General features: G+C 41.8%; 1 protein-coding gene across 1 annotated transcript in view; it reads left to right on the top strand.

The window, feature by feature from the left end:
• LOC102384441 (fibrillin-2-like) overlaps positions 1 to 21814 on the top strand; it is a 231092-nt gene that overhangs the window by 120476 nt on the left and 88802 nt on the right. The window contains exons 6-7 of the mRNA XM_025206706.1: positions 1908 to 2033; positions 19075 to 19200. Of these exons, the coding sequence (XP_025062491.1) occupies positions 1908 to 2033; positions 19075 to 19200 (252 nt within the window). The remainder of the gene's footprint in view (positions 1 to 1907; positions 2034 to 19074; positions 19201 to 21814) is intronic.

The raw sequence follows: 21814 nt of genomic DNA, 5'->3' as shown, positions 1-21814 counted from the left end.
TATTGTGGTTTAAAAGTAAAACACTAATGAATGTATTTGAAAAGTTATTGACTTGTACTATACTGAGTATATACTGTAGAGTATTTTTTCTTTTTTATTTATAAGAAGCAAAAGGTTATATAGAGTTCATAGATTTCATAGATGTTAGAGCTGGAAGGGACCTTGAAGATCATCAAGTCCAGCCCCCTGACCCAGGGGTAGGAAGTCAGTTAGGGTCAAAGGATCCCAGCAAGATAAGCATCCAAGTGTTTCTTGAATGAGTCCAGAGTAGGTGCCTGCACCACTTCTGGAGGGAGTCTGTTCCAGGTCTTGGGGGCTCGGACAGTAAAGAAATGTTTTCTCATATCCAGCCTAAAATGGTCTTGGACGAGTTTATGACCGTTGGTCCTTGTTCTCTCAGGTCCTGATGTACACCCCTTATGTACTTATAAGCAACCACCAGGTCCCTCCTAAGCCTGCACTTTTCCAGGCTGAAGAGTCCCATGGCTCTCAGCCTCTCTTCATAAGGCCTATTCTCTTATCCAGAAGGATCTCCTTGATAATTTTCTCCGGAATCTTACTGGGGATTGAGGTCTAGCTGTTTGGCCTGTAATTTCCGGGATCTACTTGTTGCCCTTTCTTGAAGATGGGTACCACATTGGTCTTCTTCCAGTCTTCAGGTACTTCACCTGACCACCACGAGTTTTCAAATATTTTTGCAAATGGTTGGGCTATGACACCTGCCAGCTCCTTGAGTACTCTAGGGTGTAATCTGTCTGGACCAGCGGACTTCAAGGTGTCCAGCCTCTCAAGGTGATCCTTATTAGATCAACACTGATGCTGGGTATAAATATGCCCTCACCCTGAGTTGGACTCATTTTTCAGTGAACAAGCTTTTAATAACCTAAAGATATAGGCATGATATTGGTTTTCCTGCTTCACTGTTAAGATGTATATTTTTTTCTTCCCCATGTTGTAATAAGAGTAAAAACAGAGTTTGATTTTGAAATAATACATAATAAATTATACCAAAAATCTGCTCATGGCAAGTTGCAAGACAAGAGTGAAAATTGTGTATTGTTTCTAAAAGCATGAATATAACAACTAGAGGGTCATACTAGAAAGGCTGAAATTCTTCCTGTTTACTGCCTCAGTACAGTTTGTCCCATAATGTGATGATGTTATTAATAAGAAGTCATTGCCCATGAAATCCTTGGTGTTCACCATGCAAACCTTACCTCAAGCACATTTTAGCTACTTTAAGCCATATGGGTTTTCTTGTTGCTTTTGAATGTAGTATGAATGCCAGTCTGAAATAACTATTTATTCAGACTGTCTCTGAAAATCTCCAAATAAAACTAGTCTTGTTCTCAGTGCACTAACCTACAAGTTAGAAGTTTTGGTCTTCTCTTATTGAAACCAAACTATATTAGCGTAATTCCATTGTGTACTTATAGAGGTGTGAGAATGGAATCATGTCTAACGAAGTTGAATATCCTGGTGATAGGGGTCATATGTGATAAAAATCTTTATATTAAGGTGAAATGTCCAGGTATGATGATTTGCATTTTGAGGGCACGTTTTATATCAGTTTTATACAAATACAACACTGCTAATTTAAATCATTATCTACACCACTATAAGTGAGAGGTCCTAAATACTGATGCCTTAAACTAATGTATCACGATTTATAATTCACTTGAAAGAGTAATACAGCCTGTGTGAAGGTCAGGGTCAAACTGCTGTTGGCATTGCAAGAAAGACTTGTCCACAAATTCATTATGTGACAAGGAACTACGGTAATATAAATAACACAAGTTATTTTTCAAGATAATCTCAGACATGGAGATAACTATATGTTGGTAACTCTAGCAATGCATAAGATTTGATGTGATTTCAATAAATCTACTGTTTTTTTCTCTTTGTAGATGTTGATGAGTGTCAGGCTATACCAGGAGTCTGCCAGGGAGGAAACTGCATTAATACAGTTGGGTCATATGAATGCAAATGTCCTGCTGGTCACAAGCAGAATGAGGCAACTCAGAAATGTGATGGTAAGCATGTCAGAGAACACTCTTAAATGTCTTCATTGACTAGTAAAGCATCATTTTGTGTTTGTGTTTTGGAGAGTTATAATCGAATGTCTGTGATAATGAAAAAAAAATAGTTGTTATGTTCATACCTTACTTTTCATTTGATAGTTTGCCTTCTGGCTTATCAGGTTGCATAAAACAGAGAATTACCTTGTTAAAAAAATTACAGAAAAAAAATGAATGTACAGAGCAGAATGTTATAGTGACTGGGCCTTCAGTGGTTTGTTTAAAAATAATCTTCTTAGGGATCACCAGATGATCATAATATGAAAAACAAACATAGCTGATTTGATGAAGGGGTTAAGAAATTACTATTGTACACAGTTTGTTAAATGAAGATTTGCTAAATAAAGCTCCGGAGGAGACTGCAGATCCTCTTTGTGTAACAGGTTAGTTTACACTTGATCCAGATGAGACTCAAACACTGTCAGCATTCTATTAATAGACTTTGCTTACATGATAAATGTGTAGATTAACTAAAGACAGAAACTGCATATACTTTCAAAGTAATTTAATGAAAAACTGTTAAATGCATATTGCTTTGGTGTAGACGTGTGCCATTTTCACAGTTCTAGTAATTTATGAACTATTTGTCTGAAAAGTGTCAGTGTAGCTTGAGTTAGATGTTTGCATCAGTGAAATTCATTTACATTTGAAGTGATTGCTTTATTTTTCCTTCTGATGTGCATTATTATGTATTTTAAAGATTTATTTGTGTAAAGTAGTAAATTGCCATGTGTTTAAAAGAAACAAGAAAACAGGAGCTTTTATTTATTCAGCCAACATTTTCTTCAGACGCAAAGATAATATTCCTTTCAAGTAATATGCAATTTTAATAGGAGACAAAGCTGTTAGTTTAGTCCTTAGTTTTTATCCTGAAGGCAATTTAAGGAAGCTGCCAGGCTGATTGATACTGAGTTTGGTTCAGTTAGGAAGAGATGGTTAATCAGCTGTGTCCACTTTTTCTCCTGGTCTGTTTACAGTGATATATAGGTGCAAAACTAATGCCACACCGTCAATTTGGAAATGATGTTTCCAAAATGTTTTAATTTTTTTTTACTTAATTATTATTTATTATTACAAGAGGCAAGGAATTTTTTGTAATATCTTTTATTGGGCCAACTCTGTAGTTGGGAGAGATGTTGAAGAGGCTTTTGGGCATAAAGTGCACTTCATCAGCTGACCTGATGAAGGGCAGTTTATTCCTGGAAACTTATCTGTCATCTTTCCTGACTATGCAATTGGTCCAAGAAAAGATATCACAAAATACTCCTGACCCCTTGTACATTTCCTGGACCGTCATGGTTAAAACAACACTCTGGTCTTATTGTTACAAGTAATAACTAAATCATTTTTTCCCTTTGCTTCTTTCTCCACAGTTTTTGCTGTGCACTGGACTATGTTTTGTATATAATCACTTTCCTCAATTGTATTCATGGCCAGATTCACCTCCTCTTTTGTGCTCTAGTATGTATTGTTTTGAGGGAAGCTCACAATTTTTATAGGCCCCACAATAACATGTTTACTGCAATTATAAAGAACTGCTGCCATGTTTGAACTTGGGGCTAGTAATGTCTTTTCTTCTCCAAGCCCTAACACATGGGTGAGAAGCAGTAGGCACTCTGTCTGTGTATCTGAGGTTTGAAGATGATCTGGGAATACCAAAGAGCTTGGCAAATGTGTAAAGGAGCAACTCCATGGACCATATGCTGATACAAGTGGCAAGGAATACTAGGAGTTTTTCAGGGACTCCAGAAGATGCAACTTCACTCCTTGAATGCACATAGCACTTCACTCCCATAGGGCCATATATCAACATGGCCTTCCATCCCTTTTGAGATCCAGGGAGAAGCCATAACATACCAAGGGGGAAGAAGAGCCCTTCACAGCATGCAGGAAAGACCAGAAGCAACTGGAAGGAGAAACAGTAGACAAGTGCCATCTTAAATTGTAGGCAAAAGAAGAGTGTGCCCAGAAAAAAGTCAGGGCCATGCAGAAACTAGGAGGAGGAAAAAACAGTGGTAGGTGCAGAGTGGATAGTGTGATTGGGAAGAGCCTTCATGGCCTGAAAGACGAGTTGGAGTCAGGAAGTAATGAAGATGTCCTCCCTGCTTCTTTCTCTAGGAAGCAGGAATAAAACTAGTGTTTCACATCCACACCTGGATTACTGCGTCCAGTTTTGGGCCCCCCACTACAAAAAGGTTATAGGCAAATTGGAGAGAGTCCAGCAGAGGGCAACAAAAATGATGAGGGGCTGGGAGACATGGTTTATGGGGAGAGGCTGAGGGAACTGAGCTTATTTAGTCTGCAGAAGAGAAGACTGAGGGGAATTTAATAGCAACCTTTAAGTACCTGAGGAGTGGTTCCAAAGATGATGAAGCTAGAATGTTCTCAGTGGTGGCAGATGATAGAACAAGAAGCAAGGGTCTCAAGTTGCAGCAAGGGAAGTTTAAGTTGGATATTAGGAAAAACTTTCTTGCTATGGGGATGGTGAAGGACTGGAACAGGTTACCCGGAGAGGTTGTGGAATCTCCATCCTTATTAATTTTTAAGACCCAGGTAGACAAAGCCTTGGCTGGGATGATCTAATTGTGGATGGTCCTGCTTTGAGCAGGGAGTTGGACTCCTGATGTCCCTCCCAACCCTAATTTTCTATGCTTCTGTGATAGAGGAGATTCCCCAAGTTCCTCCACAGGCATTGGGGAAAGAAAGAAAACTGTGACCTGAATAGGTGATTTATTTCCATGCTTTACAGAAAATGGAGATAGATGTTTTTGCAGACACTTTGGAAAATGCCTAACCCTGGCAAGATTCCTTCTGCAGAGTCAGCGAAGTTTCCTACTTATGGCCTGGCTTTTTTCTAAGGTGTCAGAAACACTATCACTGAGAGAGAGAGGGAGGGAAACTATATTACCCACTTCTCTTGGTGGAAAATAAGTATTCCAAGATCAGAAGAGACAGGGTATGCCTTGATTGCCCTCTTTCCCAGGTAGCAGGCATCAGTGGAGATGAGCCAGGAAAAAGCAACAGGAGCTGCAGACTTAGCCTGCTTCCATGCTAAACCTTATCTTTCCACAGAAGAAATGGAGCAAGGGTAATTTCCTGGGGGCTTGCTGGAAATCTGGGGCACAAGTGGAGCACATGGTCAGTCCTTTAGCTGTCAGAGGACTGCTGCTGCCACTGTTGTCCCTGCTGCGCTCCATATAACCCAACTGGAGTGGGCAGGAGTATATCTGAAAATTGCCCCTGCCCAGGAACAGTGGGAGAAGCAGCAACAGGCACTAGAGGAAATGAAATGGAGGAGAGGGGACATGCCTCTGAGCATGCAGGGGATGGGGGGATTCTTACTTGCTTCAGGGACTTTAAATAAAAAGCACTGAGGGGTGGAGAAGCTGGGTGTTGGGGCTGCAACCACCCCTCCAGTGCAGATTGTTGCTCCTGCACCCCACTTTGCTAAATCCTGGGTCTGCCCCAGACCTTGCCTATTTTATTGATAGGGTGCATTATCAGAATTTGGATGACAGTGCTAGGGGTGGGAACTGTGTTAGAAAATTTAAGCAGCTAGGAAGGCCCTTGTGTTGGTGAATTCTTACACAAGCAGTACCACTGAATTGGGTTAGCCATGTGAACCAGGGTTCACCAATGGAAGGGTTGTGCAAGCTATCCCTGTTCTTTTTCCATCAAAAGTTGTGCATGTCATTGGTGCACCCTGGCTCATGCAACTATTTGTATTCAGTACTCCTGTAAGAACTCATCATTAACACAAGAGCTTTGGTTACATAGTCAGCATCTATTCCAATCAAACTCCTTTAGCTAATTCTTTTGGCTTTGATGTCCTTACTCATCTGTATATATTTGTTCACCAACCTGAGTGAGGAGAGCAAAATTAATCTCAGAGCTTATATAATGATTAACTTTATAGTATGTTAGCACAAATGCTCATGTGCATGTATGCACATGCATGCACAAATGTGCACACAAACACACACACAACAGTAAAAAACAGGTACTCTGAGGGAAAAGGCAGTGAGAATCTGTGAGCAATCTTGTCTGCTGGATGCTAGTTTTCAGGGAAGTGTTCAAAAAATGTCACTGGTTTAGAGGACTTGGAGCTGATAATCACCCAATATCTCTTCATGGCTAGAAAATAGGTAATCCCTAAACTGTGTCTAGGTGGTCCTGGAACTCTTTTCTGTTGTGACTGAAGATATAGTATGAATGGGAATGAGAACCACCAGTTTATGGAAACTTAATTGAACTTCTGAGGTAAGTACAGAAGTTCAAAATGCCTGAGGTGGAATCAGTTCAAGATTTGCAGGTTTTTGGCTAGCAGGGCTCTGATTGGCCTGTGAGAGGCAGGGGAGCAGGGAGAGGAATGCACCAGCCTGGCCTGGCCCCAGCCTCCCTAGTCAGGGTCTGCCCAGTACGGGGCAGTAAAAGCCCTCACCAGCATGAGCTCTGGGCGGCTGCAGCAAGGAGGAGCTTCTGCCTGGCTGCTGCAGCTGCTCAGTGTGGGCGGGCAGTACGGAGCAGGCACAGGGCAGGCCAGAGTTAGGGCTGTATGTGCCGGTTCCAGCTGGTCTGCTCTAGCCGGGGTGAGTCTGGAGTAGGCATGGGGTAGGCCGGGGTCGGGGTGGGGCTGTGCGCTGTGGCAAGGAGGAGCTGCGGGGCGCACAGGCTCCGGGCTGTTGCAGGGATGCTCACCAGCCACAGCAGCTCCCCAGCAACTGCCTATGTGGCCCATGGGCTTACATAATTGCCTGACCTTGCTCTACACAACTACCTGGCTCCAATTACTAGTTAGTTTAAAAACCAACAGAAGACTATTCCAAGATGATTTATAAACCTGGTACATGGACAGGTTTATATAGTTACAGGTCTTAATGCTACCTACAATAAATTGCATCCCTAATCAATAGTGGGTTGAAAAATAAAGAATGCAAATTTAGCTATTAGTGATTTGAATTAAGCTTCTTACAGCCATCTTTTTTCTTCTGTTTGCTTTAATTACATGGCATAGTTTTTTACTGTTGTTTATTTCTATGCATTTTTATTATATGGAAAACATTACTAGAAATCGAATTATTTATGTTTGTGAAAAATCCTAGCAGTAAAATATATGTTTCACCGAAGTTCAAGCCCAGCATCAATATACCTCAGAAAAACCCTCTCAAAATTCAAAATATTTGTTTTCCAATTCTGTTGCTGAAAATAAACTAACTTTAGGATAAATAATAAACAGAAGTGTTGAATATTTCCAAAAGTGAAACTTTGTTATCTTTAGAAAGAGAATTTGGGAACACTGGAACAGATCATAATCTTCAGCTCATTAACCAAAATGCAGAGTAAAGACAGCTGTAATTACTATACATATTTATGTTTTGTACAGATATTGTGTAAGCAGTGCATATGTTAGAAATGTATGTTTTGTTTACAGTAACTTGGCTTCATTATTTTGAAATGCTGACTGCAAGGTTTTTATTTAATCTGCTGTTCCCATGAGTAATCTCGGTTAATTCAGGGAGCATTAATTCCTTTTGGAAATTTTAACATTTTGTTTAGCATTTATTCTAATGGAGTTTCTGAATTCCATTATGAGGAACTGCTTTTGCCTTTTATACTGAATTTTTGTTTATCATTATTTATTAGTTAGAAATGGACTTGTTTTATTTTCTTCACAAAAGGGTACATTTATTGTTATTGTAAGAGACAATGCGTTATAAACCAAGAATTAGATGCCGATGCATTCTTTGCACATTTGCTATGTAGAGTTAAGTAAGTGTGATTTTTTTGGATGGGCTAAGAGTGCATGATAAGATGGAAAGGAACAGAAGCCTGACTTTTTTCTTCAGTCAGGCAAAAACTCCCATGAGGATGGTCATTGTGAACTTTTCCCAAGAAAAAGCTGCAGAGACCGAAGTAAAGAATGTACTTTTAAATTAAAAAAGATACCACCTAGGACAAAGATAACATGTGCTACCATTATGATACAGTATCTGTTTCAGATTGAAGCAAATTCTGTTCCTGACAACATTTATAGCATAGACTGTATGCCATAGAGCCTCTAACAGCATGCCATATCCAGAGTCTGTAGCTGTTGGCAGTTCTGACAACCGTAACGGAAAGAGCAAAATTATAGGAAATTTATAGAATTTCCATGTATAGAATCTAATTATTGGGGGATCATCGTAAATTCAGGGTCATCTTGAATTTGAGTAACTATGGTAATGTATTTTGCAATTTCCAAATAGATGACTGAAGCAAAATTTGAAGCATATACTTTTGGCACCCAACTCCCTAAAATATATTGTGCATAACAAAACATTACACACCTTAATTTATTGGATATAAATATAATGAACCATGTTTCTACTAAGACATTTACTTGGAATTGTCTACTACATATATACAAACAGTTAGGTTAGACAAGGAGACTTGTTCCTGTGGTGCCATACAAGATATCCCATTACCAGTTCCTGTCAGGCCCCACAAAGAACTGATGCAGGCACTGATATACTCTTATAATCACCCGCCTGTCCCGTTCCCACCTGCTCCGCGCCCAGCTCTGGCCCAGCCCCCACACTGAGAAGAGGCTGGCACCACCCCTGCCAGGAGCACGGTGTCTTTGCAGGCTCAGCAGTGAGGGGCCAACCAGGCAGACAGCAGCAGTGCTGAGAGGGGTGGTTTTGGGGGACTAAGGCAAATTTTGGCCCTCCCAAGCTGCCCCTAGCACCTTCTCTGCTGCTGGGTGATGGGCAGGCTCTGGGCTGAGGCCTCAGTGGCCCATGCTGCAGCCTGGGGGTGGCTCCCTGGGGAAGTGCAGGGGTTGCAGCGGGCCCAGGACATCATCAGGTTTGACTTTGCCTTGTGGCCCAGCAGTGTGTGTGTGTGTGCATCTGGTTCTGTGTGCATGTGTGTGTGTGTGTATGTCTATGTGTGTGCCTGTATGTCTGGTTCTGTGTGTCTGCGTGTGCACACATGTGTGGTTCTGTGTGTACGTGTGTGTGCATATGTCTATTCTGTGGGTGTGTTTGCATGTGGGTATCTGGTTCTTTGTGTTTGTGTGCATGTGGGTCAGTGTCTGTGTGTATGTCTGGTTCTCTCTCTCTCTCCTTTTTTTCCTTTTTTTCTTTCTTTTCTCTTTGGCTTTTTTTTTCTCTTTTCCTCTCTTTTTTCTCTCCTCTTTTTCTGTTCTTTCTCTCTTTCTCTTTTTTTGTGTCTTTCATCACAACATGCTTAACAAAAAAGAATACAAAACAACAAAGGTAGTATATGAAGTTTTATTTATTGTCACCAGGTTTAGAAGTATTAGAAATAATAATTTTCCACAGTATTTACTGTGGAAAAAACCCCATTTATTATTATTAACTATATTAATATGCAGTTGTCCTGCCATGTATCCCCCACCCCATTTTTGTTTTCCTGGCATGCTGGCACTCCAGCGCCTTACAAGGTAGACATTGTTGTTTTTTTCAGCACTCTGGCCAAAAATGATACCTACCCATGCTCTAGGGCAGGGGTTCCCAACCACCAGGCTGCGGCCTGGTACTGGGCTGCAACAGGTTGGCTGCTGGGCTGCAGCTTCTGCTGCTGGCAGTCATATGTGTGGAGCTAAAGCTGAGAGATGGGGAAGCCCCAGGAGAGAGGCTGCCGGTTCTGTGAGCCCCATCATGCTCCCGCCGCCATGGCCACACCCAGTGAGGAACGGCCCACGCACCAGATACCGGGGCCTGTGCCAGGCCAGGAAGGAACCCCTAGCCCTGCCCATGACTGGGAGTGGGGGAATGGCTGAGGCGGAGGATGGGAAGGCAGCTCTGCTGTACTCTCCTAGGCGAAGCAACAGAATTCCTTCTTCCCGGGCAGCCCCAGCTAGGTCTCCCCAGGCCACTGCCTGTGTATCCCCCTGCCCTGCATGGTTCCCCTGGTGCCCTAACCTGATCCACTCCTCGCAACCCCGCCCCCACCCCACAATTTTAAAAAAAATTAAATATGCAAATTATATTTAAATATGTAACTTAGATCTAAATATGTAACGGAGATCTAAATATGTAAATTAGTTCATTTAACTGTCTGCAGTATAAAGAGGTTGGGAACCCCTGCTCTAGGGTGAATGTGTGGTGGTGTGGGGGTGATGTTCCTATTGTACCCAGCAGCATATAGCTAGGAGATGGAGCCAAGGATACATTGGGATATGAAATCCATTCATTGCTGTTCCCTCCCATGCAAAAAATTTCATGGTGACAACCCAGACCTCAGGTTTTACCCAGTCTATTTTTAGTTAAAATCTCTTTGTCTTCAATGAGGGTTTGATAGAGTAAAATAGAAGGTCCAGTCATACAAATGATTACACATGAAGTTATGAATAAAGTTATGAGTTAAGTGTTTGCAGGATAGGGCCTCTGGGAAGGATATCAGGAGTTGAGGCAATGTCTGAGAATATGTGTTCAGAAGGAGGATCCAGTTAATAGAGGCTCCATTGTTTTAATGTTGCTTTTTATTTAAAATATTATACAGAACTGATCTCACTACTGCATATTCTACCCGCTCCCTTCCCTTCCACTCCCTCAGTGTGTAAAGCCAGATCAAACTGTGCGGGCCGCCTCCCGATCCTGTCCATGTCGCCATGTGCGAGCTGGGAGCGATATGCAGACCTGTCTTTGTGCACACGGACTGTGGCCAGCAGCCTGGGCACGCGGGGTCAGAAGGGACCGCGGGGCGGCAAGGAACGCACGGGCTAGAATTAGTCACAGAGGTGTAGTGGTTGATTTAAAGATTATTTTACTTACACCGAAGATGGTCACGGTGCAGGCAGGAAAACTTGCTTGAGTTGCGGTTACAGACAGGAAAGAAGAGAGGCGGGCAAGAGTTCTAAACTCGCGAACTCTAGCCCAATCCAGCTGAAGGCTCTAAACACGCGAGCCCGTCGTGTCAACCGAAGAAAGTACTCGTACAAAAGAGCTCTGAATAAACTCTCACGAAGTTTGCTAGGCTCCGTGGAACTTGTGCTCTGAGGTAGTCCGGTCGTCTGAACAACTATGTCAGTTGTTCCAGCTGAATAGACTCACACGAAGTTTGCTAGGCTCCGTGGGTCCTCTTTTTGCGCGCAGGGAGGGATACGTCTAGGAATCTATCGGTGACGGGGAGAGGCTAGAGGCTGATCAGACCTCTGTTGCCTGCTTAAAATGCGCTGGGTTCGATAGGCTCCGCAGCACTTAGAGATCTTCACACAGCATGAAGTCTCCTCCTCCTGGTGTTCGTGGAGTCCTCCCTTGTGGGGGTTCTCCTCGGAGTTCTCCAACTTGGGCGGAAACCACCCAAGCCTCTTATACGGCTAGCAAGCCAATTACTAGCCGCCACGTGTGAATAATTTAGAACTGGCCAATAATGGGGCTCGAATTAGCATACAAATGGCGGGAACTCTTTGCAACGAGCATTTCTGTGCTGCAACAAAGAAATGCACCCTGCAAAGAAAACTTCAAATTGGCGGGAAATTCTCCCTTGCACTGGGGCTTTCCTCTGCAGCAGAAAACTCCACCATGCAAAGAAGCTGCAATTTAGCGGGAAAAATAATTCAGTGGTGCCAAAGGACACACAAAAACAAAAATCACAACTTTGGGTTGTGACACAAACATTACTTGGTGGTTGCAAAGGGGCAAAACTTATAGCTTATACACTGAAAACTGGAGTTTTGCCTAAGGGAGTGGTAAAAACTGAGTATAGCTTTTCACCTAATATTTTTTTAGATTCTCTGCTGTATCCGTTGGCCTTAAAAATCCAGATGTATTTTATTTTGGGAGAGGTGAGTGGGGCAGGGGTTAAATTTTCTTTTGACTGTGATCCCTAGAAGAGTTCAGGTCATGTTTTCTGTATCTTAATAGATATTGCCTTGAACTGTGGTGCACATTAAATATATTTATTGTTTTGCTGGTATTTACTTCATTCTTCTTTTTTAGAAAAATTTCAGGAATAGTCTAAATTCTGCTTACAGGAAATATTGAGGGGAGGAGGGGGGACAGAGTTTGCATTTATTCCTGAAACTGAACTCGTATTAGAGTAACATGGGAACTTTTCCTCAATAAACAATGCAGAACTTACACAACGGCAGACTGCATAGAACACCCCTTTGTGTCTGTGTTTGTATCCACATGTATCCATGTCTGATTTCCTTATGAAGGCACTTATCTGATGAATCTGGTCCATAATATTTGTGCAACCCAGTTCTAATATTTCTTTATTTACAAGTTTTTCTGTGGCCCGGATTAATATGCTGGCTACAAAAGACCAACTCACCGGATCATAATAAATTCTAATTTATTGTATGGGATGTGAAATGACCAATAAAATCATAAATGCAAACTGAGTTATGAGGGGTACTGGCCACCTTAACACTTATACCCACATACACACACAATTGCTGCAATAGTAGTGCTTATACCTATCCAAGGCCCTACAGTTCTGCTGTGAGGCTTCTCTGAGGTGGCATCTTCTTCAGAAGGGGGTCACCAGCTTTGTCCTTCTGTCTCAGTAGGTTGGGTGCTGGATGAAAGGGCGCCGCTGAGGGACATGCTTCACTGACTTTTATCCCTTCTCTGGCAGACTTCTGTGATTTCCCCAGCATCATCTTGGCTGCCCAGTCCGCAGGTCGCTGTCCCATGTGGGTCTTAAGTAGTGCATGACAGCTGTCAGTCAGTCACTGGGGTTCTGCCTGATGGTGCAGTTTTGGGAGTTCACCTTTGACTTGATTGACTTAATGGCTGTATTGTCATGGGTTACAGGAATAGTCAATAGGGTGGGTGCTCCGTTCCAGGAATCAGTCTCCAGCGTTGATTAACTCAAACTGGATACCTTTTTTCTGTCAGTCTGTGGCTCAGAGCTGTTAATTGCCACTTGTTAACTTGTAACTGCAGCTGGCTCTGCCTATTACTTAATCACTCACTCACTCATATTTGTTCCCATTCATTCAGGAAACCAGCCCCAATGCAACAGTGCAACTCCGGTGATTACAATTCCAATGCATTCTTACAATAATAGTTCTAGTAATACAAGGTATGACTTTAAAGAAAAATACATTTGTTAAAAGTTAAAGGATATAAAATATAAAATACAGAATGCCAGGGTAAAGATGAGACAGATGAAATATAAAAAGAAATATACCGTAATAAATGCAAATATGAATTTAGAGAGTTTTAATGGTCACTACGGACAATAAGTGAGTAACAGTTTAGGTGCAGTAGACTGATTTAGCATAAACTTTAGACAGATATGGGAAGTTTGCTTTGGGAAATAGGTTTTAATCATAGTGGGAATGTGTTCACCATAATATATTTACAGTCATGTTTTCAATGCACCTTGGCTTTTCTTGTTTCTTATAGGCTTTGCTTTGAAGTGGATATTTTAGTTCTTTTATTTTCTTTAATGACACTTAGCTCAATTGATATGTAGATGTAGTTTGTAGGTTTCTCCTACATCTATAGAAACCCGTTTCAGCTTTCTGGCTTGCTCGGAGCCTTGCCACACCCATGCAGTGTGTACGCTAGGTCTCTGCAAGAAGGGGCTTCTTTTTACAAATAGAATGTTCACAGTTTCTGAAGCAATTTTGTGATATATTGGTCTTCAAGCATTTTACTATGATCAAAATAAATAGAATTTCAAAGATTTCTAGTTTTTTTTAAAGTATAGTAGTAGTAATAGTTTGGGGAGTTTATTCATCTCTCAGTACTCACAGAAGTTACATCTCTGGGTCCTGAGGACTACTATGCATTTCTTCAGAGCTACATTTTGCCTAGTCCTTACATGAAGGTAGAACAAGGAAGAAAGCTTTCATTATATTTTCTGATTCATAGGTGATGGGCTGAATTTTCTTACTGGGACACGAGAAAATTAAGTTGCAAATATGGCAGTTCCCTTGAAGGAACACGAGAAAATTAAGTTGCAAATATGGCAGGTCCCTTGATGAAATGCTGTAGTTTATCCGGGCAGGAAACTTTACAGGGCAAAATGATTCCAGTGCTCCCACTTTCAGTGGTGTATTTCTGGAGCGCTTATACTTTAGGACTACAAACTAACTTTTTTAGTCGAAACCCAATGCCAAGATGGAAACTGCCTTTTAAGAAATAGATTCTTTTCTATTTTTGTTTCCTTTTATAACATTCTAGTTCATTACAGTGCATTGGTTAAATTCAAACTTAATATTACTTTAGACTACAGTAAAGCTTAAAATATTCCAGAACTTTAAAGTTTCTGAGACCCCTTTTTTGCTATATTTGCCAAGTTATTCATCATATCCTGCTCACTGTAAGGTTTACTGTAAAAACCATGAATTCTGGCTGACAAGTAGCCAGGCTGTTTTCTTTGGCAGGCAGCTATCCTGTTAATACCTACAGCTGGGATGTTTATTCCACACATTTAGAACCAGTTCTCACTGAGTGTGCCCAGTTTTATCATCTGAGGTGTAACATCAGAAGTGCAGCCACTCAGACCAGTAAGCATGTTTTATGCTTATGGTGATGTCCTCTTTAATGATCTTAGGAGTATTTCCCCAAAGAGTATTAATTTACACTCTTTTTTAAGAGAGGGGAAGAGAGAATAAGAGAATTTCTTTAGCCATCCAGCCTAAATGTAGCTCTTTCTGAGGTAAAATCTCAGATTTTCCAGTCAGTACTAATGGAGGATTTTTTTTTTTATGTGTAGGTCAATATGCAAGGTTTGGAAACAAAATAGGTGTTCCTTAGAAACTAGTGGCAAGAAAAAGACAGAAAGTATTTATTGACCTGATTCTGGTAGAACCCATAGGAAGGGTCTCTGTTGCAACAAATCAAGGGGAGCGGTGAAGGATAGTATAAGATAGTGTGCCGCCTGCAACCTTGTGCCAGCCCTCTACTTCCTTTTGCTCTGGTATGTCCAGCCTTTACTCAGTTTGCTCCACAGTGGCAGAGTTACTTCACTGGCTGTGTACACATATTCAGATGATCAAGGACAACTCTCTAGAGTTTGTTCTCTTGGTAGAAAAACTTATCTAGAAATGCCTGAACAGACGTTTGAATGCTGAGCCCCTGAAGAACAGAGAGCTTGCAGTCCTGACTCTGTGCAGCCAGAGGGTCCCTGTGTACACATCTCACCATGCCTCCAGGCTTCCTCAGTCTACCTGGAGACAGATGATAGAAGTGCACAGGGCAGCCATGATTGGCTAACTCAGACTGCTCAGGTCAGCTTGCATCTTCCTGAGGCACAATGTGGGATTATGATGGGGGGATGTTCTGTTCATTGCTCAACTGGAACAATTATGTCCCGCATAAATAATACATTGTCTCCAGGGGTGGGGGAGGTGATGCTTGAGCAGAGCACCCTGGGATGCTGGAAGAATGTTCTGTGACTTTTCTTAGAAGAGTACATGTATAGGCATTCACTGTCCCAGGAAACACTCCTCCAGGAATGACTTAACTCTAATTGTTCCAAGGTTATTCTCCTTCCAAAACAACCATTTTTGGTCTGCAAAAAAAATCTTGAACATCTAGGTACTCATGGTTTGCCCTGGGAAAGCAGCAACTCTCCCAATAGAAATCAAATGTGTATACATGGCCAGTGTGGTCTGTGTGCAGAAGAGTAGTACAGCAGATGGGTCTAGCCTTTATGACCTTCGGAATCCTTCAGATTCTACCCTACATTATGTTACTTGGAAGAAATCTGATTTCTTAAAATGTAGTTAAAGTGCAACAAAGAGTACAAAATCACATAGCGTGTTGGAACCTACATTTGTCATCCAAGTGCTGATTTTGTGTTTTGTTTTTTAAATAGAAAGTAGTGTCCATTACAATAGCACATAATGGAATATAATATAGAGAGTAAATAAGAAACTTGAAAGTTTGAACAAACATCTGTTTTTTGGTAGTATATTTCTATTTACATTCCATTTAGACACAACTCTCTTTCCTTCTTACTCAATAATAAAAATGTAAGCTATAAAAGTTTCAGGGACAAGGCAAAGAGCCTTGGTAGGCTAAAGAGTGAAATGAGGGTCCGTGACTGGTGCTAAGCACACCATCCTAGTCGGGCATCTCTCAGTAAAACAAGCACAGTAACAAAGAGGGACAACTGTAATGTAATTTCCAAATTACGTTGCCAGTGGAGTTGAACCCTGAAGTGAGGGTTAGAACAGGTAAGAGTGTTATGGATCTTCTTAGCTGAAATTGCTGATGCGAGAAGGCCTCTGTTCAAAATAAGTAAATAAATACAACTCTCTTAAAATTATCTTTGCACAATTTTTTCAGCTGTTTCTTGCCTTTCCTTGTAATATTTTTTTAAATATATATTTTTTAATTTTGTGTGTGTGGAGAAAATATCACTCTTGTTTAAATCAGTTACCAGTTATGTTAGAGTTACACTGCATGAAAAATCTCTATGAGGCATGCAACAGGTTCCAGTTCTGTTTTGATTTATACACATGGTTTCATTTCACTGGATTAATCATGTGGTAACCAGTTCACCACATCATATATTGTTTTTTAATATAATAGATTCATACAAGATTTCAGAAACTTCCTTGCGAAATTACTTGGTTTAGTTTTGTACTATCATTTAGGAACTGAAACTTCTTCAGTGGTTACCTGTGAAGTTCCAGGTGAAAGTATTAACTCTTAGAATGCTTAATCTGAAAAAATGGAACTTTCTTTTGAACTGTCCAGGTCCCTAAAAAGTATAGGCACTGTGTATGTGTTTAAGATACCAGTTAAAGACTGCCAATTAAGTTATAGTTTAATAAAATAAAAGAAGGTACCAAGTCATGGTATATGGTATCTAAGAGTTTAAGAAATTATGTGGCATCTTTTTAGAATTTTCAGTGGATTATTTTCATACTTCTTTTCTCTTGCAATTTAATGAGTCTTTCAATTCAGATTATTTTTTCTTTCCATTTGGTAAACGTTTTTCAACTATATCCCTGTTAGACTATATTCTGCTGCTGCTCCTTCTTCTTCTCCTTCATCATTTTAGTCAGCAGTTTCTGTATAAGTTTGACTCTGTGCAAAAACATATGGTCTTGTTCTGAAGGGAGATCTGGAGATCTACCAGATTTGGGATGGACTCTTTTGACCTTTCAAGGCAGGAGGTCAAAATCAGAGCCATTCCCAAATTTTATGTGGGACCTCTGCAAGGTGCTTCTCAGATTCCTTTCCTTAGAGCAACCTTCTGCATATTTTACCACGAGAAGGATGATCAGGATTCAGAAATGTTTTTTTTTTACTTTTTTATGGAGTACAACATTCTTAAATTCACTTAGAACCCAAGTGCATAAAAGCACACTGAGCCAAAATCATCAAGCTTTGCCTGACTTTGGGTTTAAACCATACAAACCCCACAGTTTCATGTGGTTTTAAGTGGAAAACATAAGTCAGCCCAAGTTGGTTGGAAACTTGGCCCAAGCTTGCTTAGAATGCATCCCAGGTTAAAACCGGGCAACTTTTCAAGTTTAATACAAAAACTGAAACTTGCAACTTTTAAGTTGACTGCAGGTGGTATTAAGAGAGTTCCGCAGAGCTCTAACATACAGAGGTCAACATAAAAAATATGGCTGGAATTACGTACAAAAATAACTCTATATTTAAAAGAACATTAAGGTAGCAAAGTCAAGTACTCAACGGTTAAGAAACATCTGATGTTTGAAACAGGTCCTATGTGCATGTGAATTACTTTAACGATTGCATACTGTTTTTTATTACTTTTCCCATTTCTTCCATGCCAGCCTATTTTGTGCTTCTCTCAACCTAGCATTCCATTACTCTTTCTCTTATTCCTCCTCACTGCATGTACACCATCTGAGGCCATGTTCTGGGCTTATGTGCTAATTTTTGGTAATCAGTGCACACCTGCGTGCAGGCTTTGGTCAGAACTTGATTCTGAGAACTGGTTGTCTCAGTTCATGTTCATGTCTCAGTTCCATGCAAAATTGTTTCAGTATTGAGGTGAGATGATTGATTTAAGTGGAAATGACCATTTGAATAAATACTGTTTATATGAAAGAATGCAAGACGAGTTCATGCTTCTAAAGAAAATTATCCAAATTTCTGTGTTGCCTGAGCATGGCAAAAGGGCTGGAAAGCAACTGGATCAGATCCATGTAGCTAAGAATTCTTGCAGCATGGGAGAGAAGTCCCCACATCACCTTTCCCTATATAACCCAGAGTAGGAGCATGGTCTGTAAGAAACTGCATTTCACCTATATTCAGTTGTTGTGTAGTACCTCTGGCATCCCCAAATGCATTTGGTATCACCAGATAAAACTGATCAGCTGTGCTGGGATGTGTCCACTTCTTTGGGCGAAACATATCACCTGTTGTCTTGCCTGTTGGTGATGCAACTCTGCTAGCATTTCTGCAAATGGGAAAACCCGGCTTTCCTCATGTAGAGGAGGAAAGCTGTGGAAAAGCTGCACAGGCACTCCAGAGGTTTGAGGGGCCTGATCCTGAGTGAGAATTTTTTGGTGTGCAGGGCTGGGCTCCTCAAGCCCCTGAGCTACTCTGTAGGGAGGTTGGTGAGTGTGGGCAGCTCTGGCCTCCCTAAGCTCTCTTGGCACAAAGAAAATAGACATCCATCACTAAATAGCAGCACAAATTAATACCCGCTTTGTTGCAGCCACATATTTTGGGCATTTGCACTGCAACAAGTGGCATGGACATCTCCTTACTTGGCGTCCGTGCCTCAATAAAAATGTTAAGTATAAGAGTAGCTTCTAGACTGCTTTACTCTGCTTTAGGGTTTAGCATGGTAGAGGACTGGAACATACAGGAAAGTCAACATTGTGTATGATCCACCTGTTTTAAACAGACCGGCTGTAAGTGCTCCGCAGCCACAAGTGTTCCATTGCTGACAGTTTTGGACAATTGCAATGCATTATTAAATCTGAACTTTATACTAACTGAGTGTAATGCCTTTCTTTAGAAAAAAAATCTCTTAAACCCTTATATACAAATATTTAGTTGATTGATCAATTGATTTCCTCTTTGAACAGATATTGATGAATGCAGCATCATTCCAGGAATTTGCGAAGGTGGCGAGTGTTCTAACACTGTTGGAAGTTATTTCTGTATCTGTCCACGTGGCTATGTCTCATCTACAGATGGCTCCCGCTGCATTGGTAAGTGTACCATTCTATGGGATTTTGGGACATTTTCAAGACAGGTTGTGTCATTACTGCAGTCTGTAAGCTTGCTACATACCCACCTTAAAAGTTAACTTTTTTTTCCAGGAACCCACAGATGTGCACAGACTTACTGGTTTTTGTGTCACAACTCCAGTGTCCATTCAGTTATTCCGCTCTGCTGTTCCTTTTAGAGTACCATAGCTGAACATAGTTTTTGGGGGTACAGATTCCTCCTTATGGGCTGTATTATAGTATTCCTCTTCCTAGTGCATTAAATATATCATATTTACTCAAATAGAAGATGAGATTTTCTCTCCTCAGTTAGCATGGGGCAAAAGCCACTTATCTTATAATCACATATAAAGAAACCTCATTAAGCAGATTGTCTATCTTTAAACTGCTGCCAAAGGCAGCATGTGCCCAGTAATGGAAACCAACTACAAAGCTGATTAAATATAGCCAGCACTGAGCATGACTGTAAAACATATTGTCCACATGGGGTAAGCATACTAATGTATATGACAAGGATAGGTTAGCATAATCCTTTTAAATAAGATATATGGTAATGCCCATAGCATGCTGTCCTCCACTGCACCAACTCTTTTTCAAGTCATGGTGAACCACTACATAAATACATTTCAACTTCTTCACTCCCACAGCTGAGCTGCACCTTTCTTTCCCATTTCCACTGATTCCTGTGCTTTACCAGCCTTAAATGGCTGGAAAACATCACCAAATGGGGCCTGAAATGATTCGCCCGGAACCTCTCTGTCACCCCTTGAGCCCGGCACATATGATTAGTATAGCCCCACCCTCCATGAGGTGAGGCTGGACCAGGTTGCCCTTTGCCTCATCTGCATATACATTTTTGGAGCATCCCAGGGCTTCTGGCAAAAACACCCAGTTCCAGTTCTGAGTGGGGGCTAATTGGCACAAGGGTCTTTGTGGGGGGGGGGGGGGGGGTGTATCTGGAGTATACACAAACATACAGAGCAGTGAAAAGCTGTGTGGTCACCATGGCTTGAAATGGTGACCACAGAGGATGTCTACCTACAGTTGCCTGAGGGCCATTTCAGTGTTGTCCCATTTCTCCTTCCTAAGCAGGCTTCTCACATTCACTGAAGCTATAAGGATCCCCATGAGCAAAAATGTGCTGGGGGAGTTGGACCTGTAGCTTTCTCATTTCTCTTGTTTAAGTTTAGGGGTTTTCAGGCTCTCTCCCCTCTCCTGACCCATCTGTTCCATCTGTTGATGGGCCCCTTTCTGGGATCATGGCCGCTCCTGCTGTCTGGTCTATGTTTGAGGGGACCTGGTTTTCTTCCAGTAGCTTTTGTTGAACCCAAAGGCAAAGCTCACATTGATTACAAAGAAGCAAGATTGTATTCTTACTTAATATTTCAAGATTTATCTTAGGTAGGCATAATTAACTTCTAAATGCAAGTATTAGAAAGGCAGTCATAAACTTAGAAGATCTCTAGAGGAAATGTAATTAATTAGTATTTAATTTAGCTGGAGTGGGTTTTTCCCACTCCAGCTAGCATAGGATGTGGGCTTCCTGGGACCTTGCATCTTCAAGAGCTTTGCCCTGCAACCCCCCAAAATTCCCAGCTACATGCACCCATTTAAAGAGGTGCCCAATGCAAGAAGCTGAGGATGGAGCAGTTGCTCCATCCCCTGCTGTTCGTGCCAGGTGTTTCTTTAATCTGGTGCATGCAAAAGGGGATGGAGGAGATTCCCCGCCCCTATTCCTAGCGGCACCATGAACCCAATGCTTCTCCCTGCTGTCCAGTTTATGGCACCCAGATCAAGTTAAGTCAGTCCCGAGACTGCTGTGACTGTTGGGGCATCTTAGATGCTGTGCATCATTTGGGATTCTTTGGGCAAAGTGACCTGGTGGTGCCCATCTCCACTCTAGGTTTGGATAGTTGTTGGCTTATTTGACATGTCATGTTTTTAGTCCCGCTGGGTATCCAGACACCCTCCTCACCCAGGCTAGCCCAGGTGGGGGTGCAAGTTTAGTTGCCAGCAACCCAACTATGGAACAGGCTGTACTGGTTTACATGGTACCAGATAACAGACCAAGAAAGGCCTGGCCTGACAGAATACAGTGCCCAAGGAACTTAAAAAAGAAGTTGGTCATTCAGCCAGGGCTTCCAGCTGCACAGCTACTTTTTTAACTTCCCAGGAACCTGTGGAAGCAACACTAGGGAGTTGAGAGCTTCCAGGCCCCCAGCTGCTGTTTCCACCTCTGCAGTAGGTTGCAGCTGCAGAAGGATGCAGGGCTCTACTTGCTGGCAACTGGTAGTCATATGATTGGAGTTATGCCCCATTCCCAGAACTGTGCAACCTGCCAAGCATGTTTGGCATGGCTGGTTCATGCAGCTGTCTCAGTGCCTGCCAGAAGTCTCAGGCAGAGCCCTATGCCCAAACATGGTCCCATTGACTTAAATTAATAAAGTATGCATAGGTCAGAGCATGAATGCCATGTGCCAGTGGAGGCTAGGGGGGGCACAGCGAGCTCCCACAGGCAGTGGTGTTATCAGTGGTGGGAGCGTGGTGGAGGCAAGTGGGGAGCTGCCACAGGCAGGCGCACCCCCGGCCGTGGGGC

Source organism: Alligator sinensis, unplaced genomic scaffold (assembly GCF_000455745.1).
Source record: "Alligator sinensis unplaced genomic scaffold, ASM45574v1 scaffold10_1, whole genome shotgun sequence".
Classification (NCBI taxonomy): Eukaryota; Metazoa; Chordata; order Crocodylia; family Alligatoridae; genus Alligator; species Alligator sinensis.
This window is presented reverse-complemented; position numbering and strand designations above follow the sequence as displayed.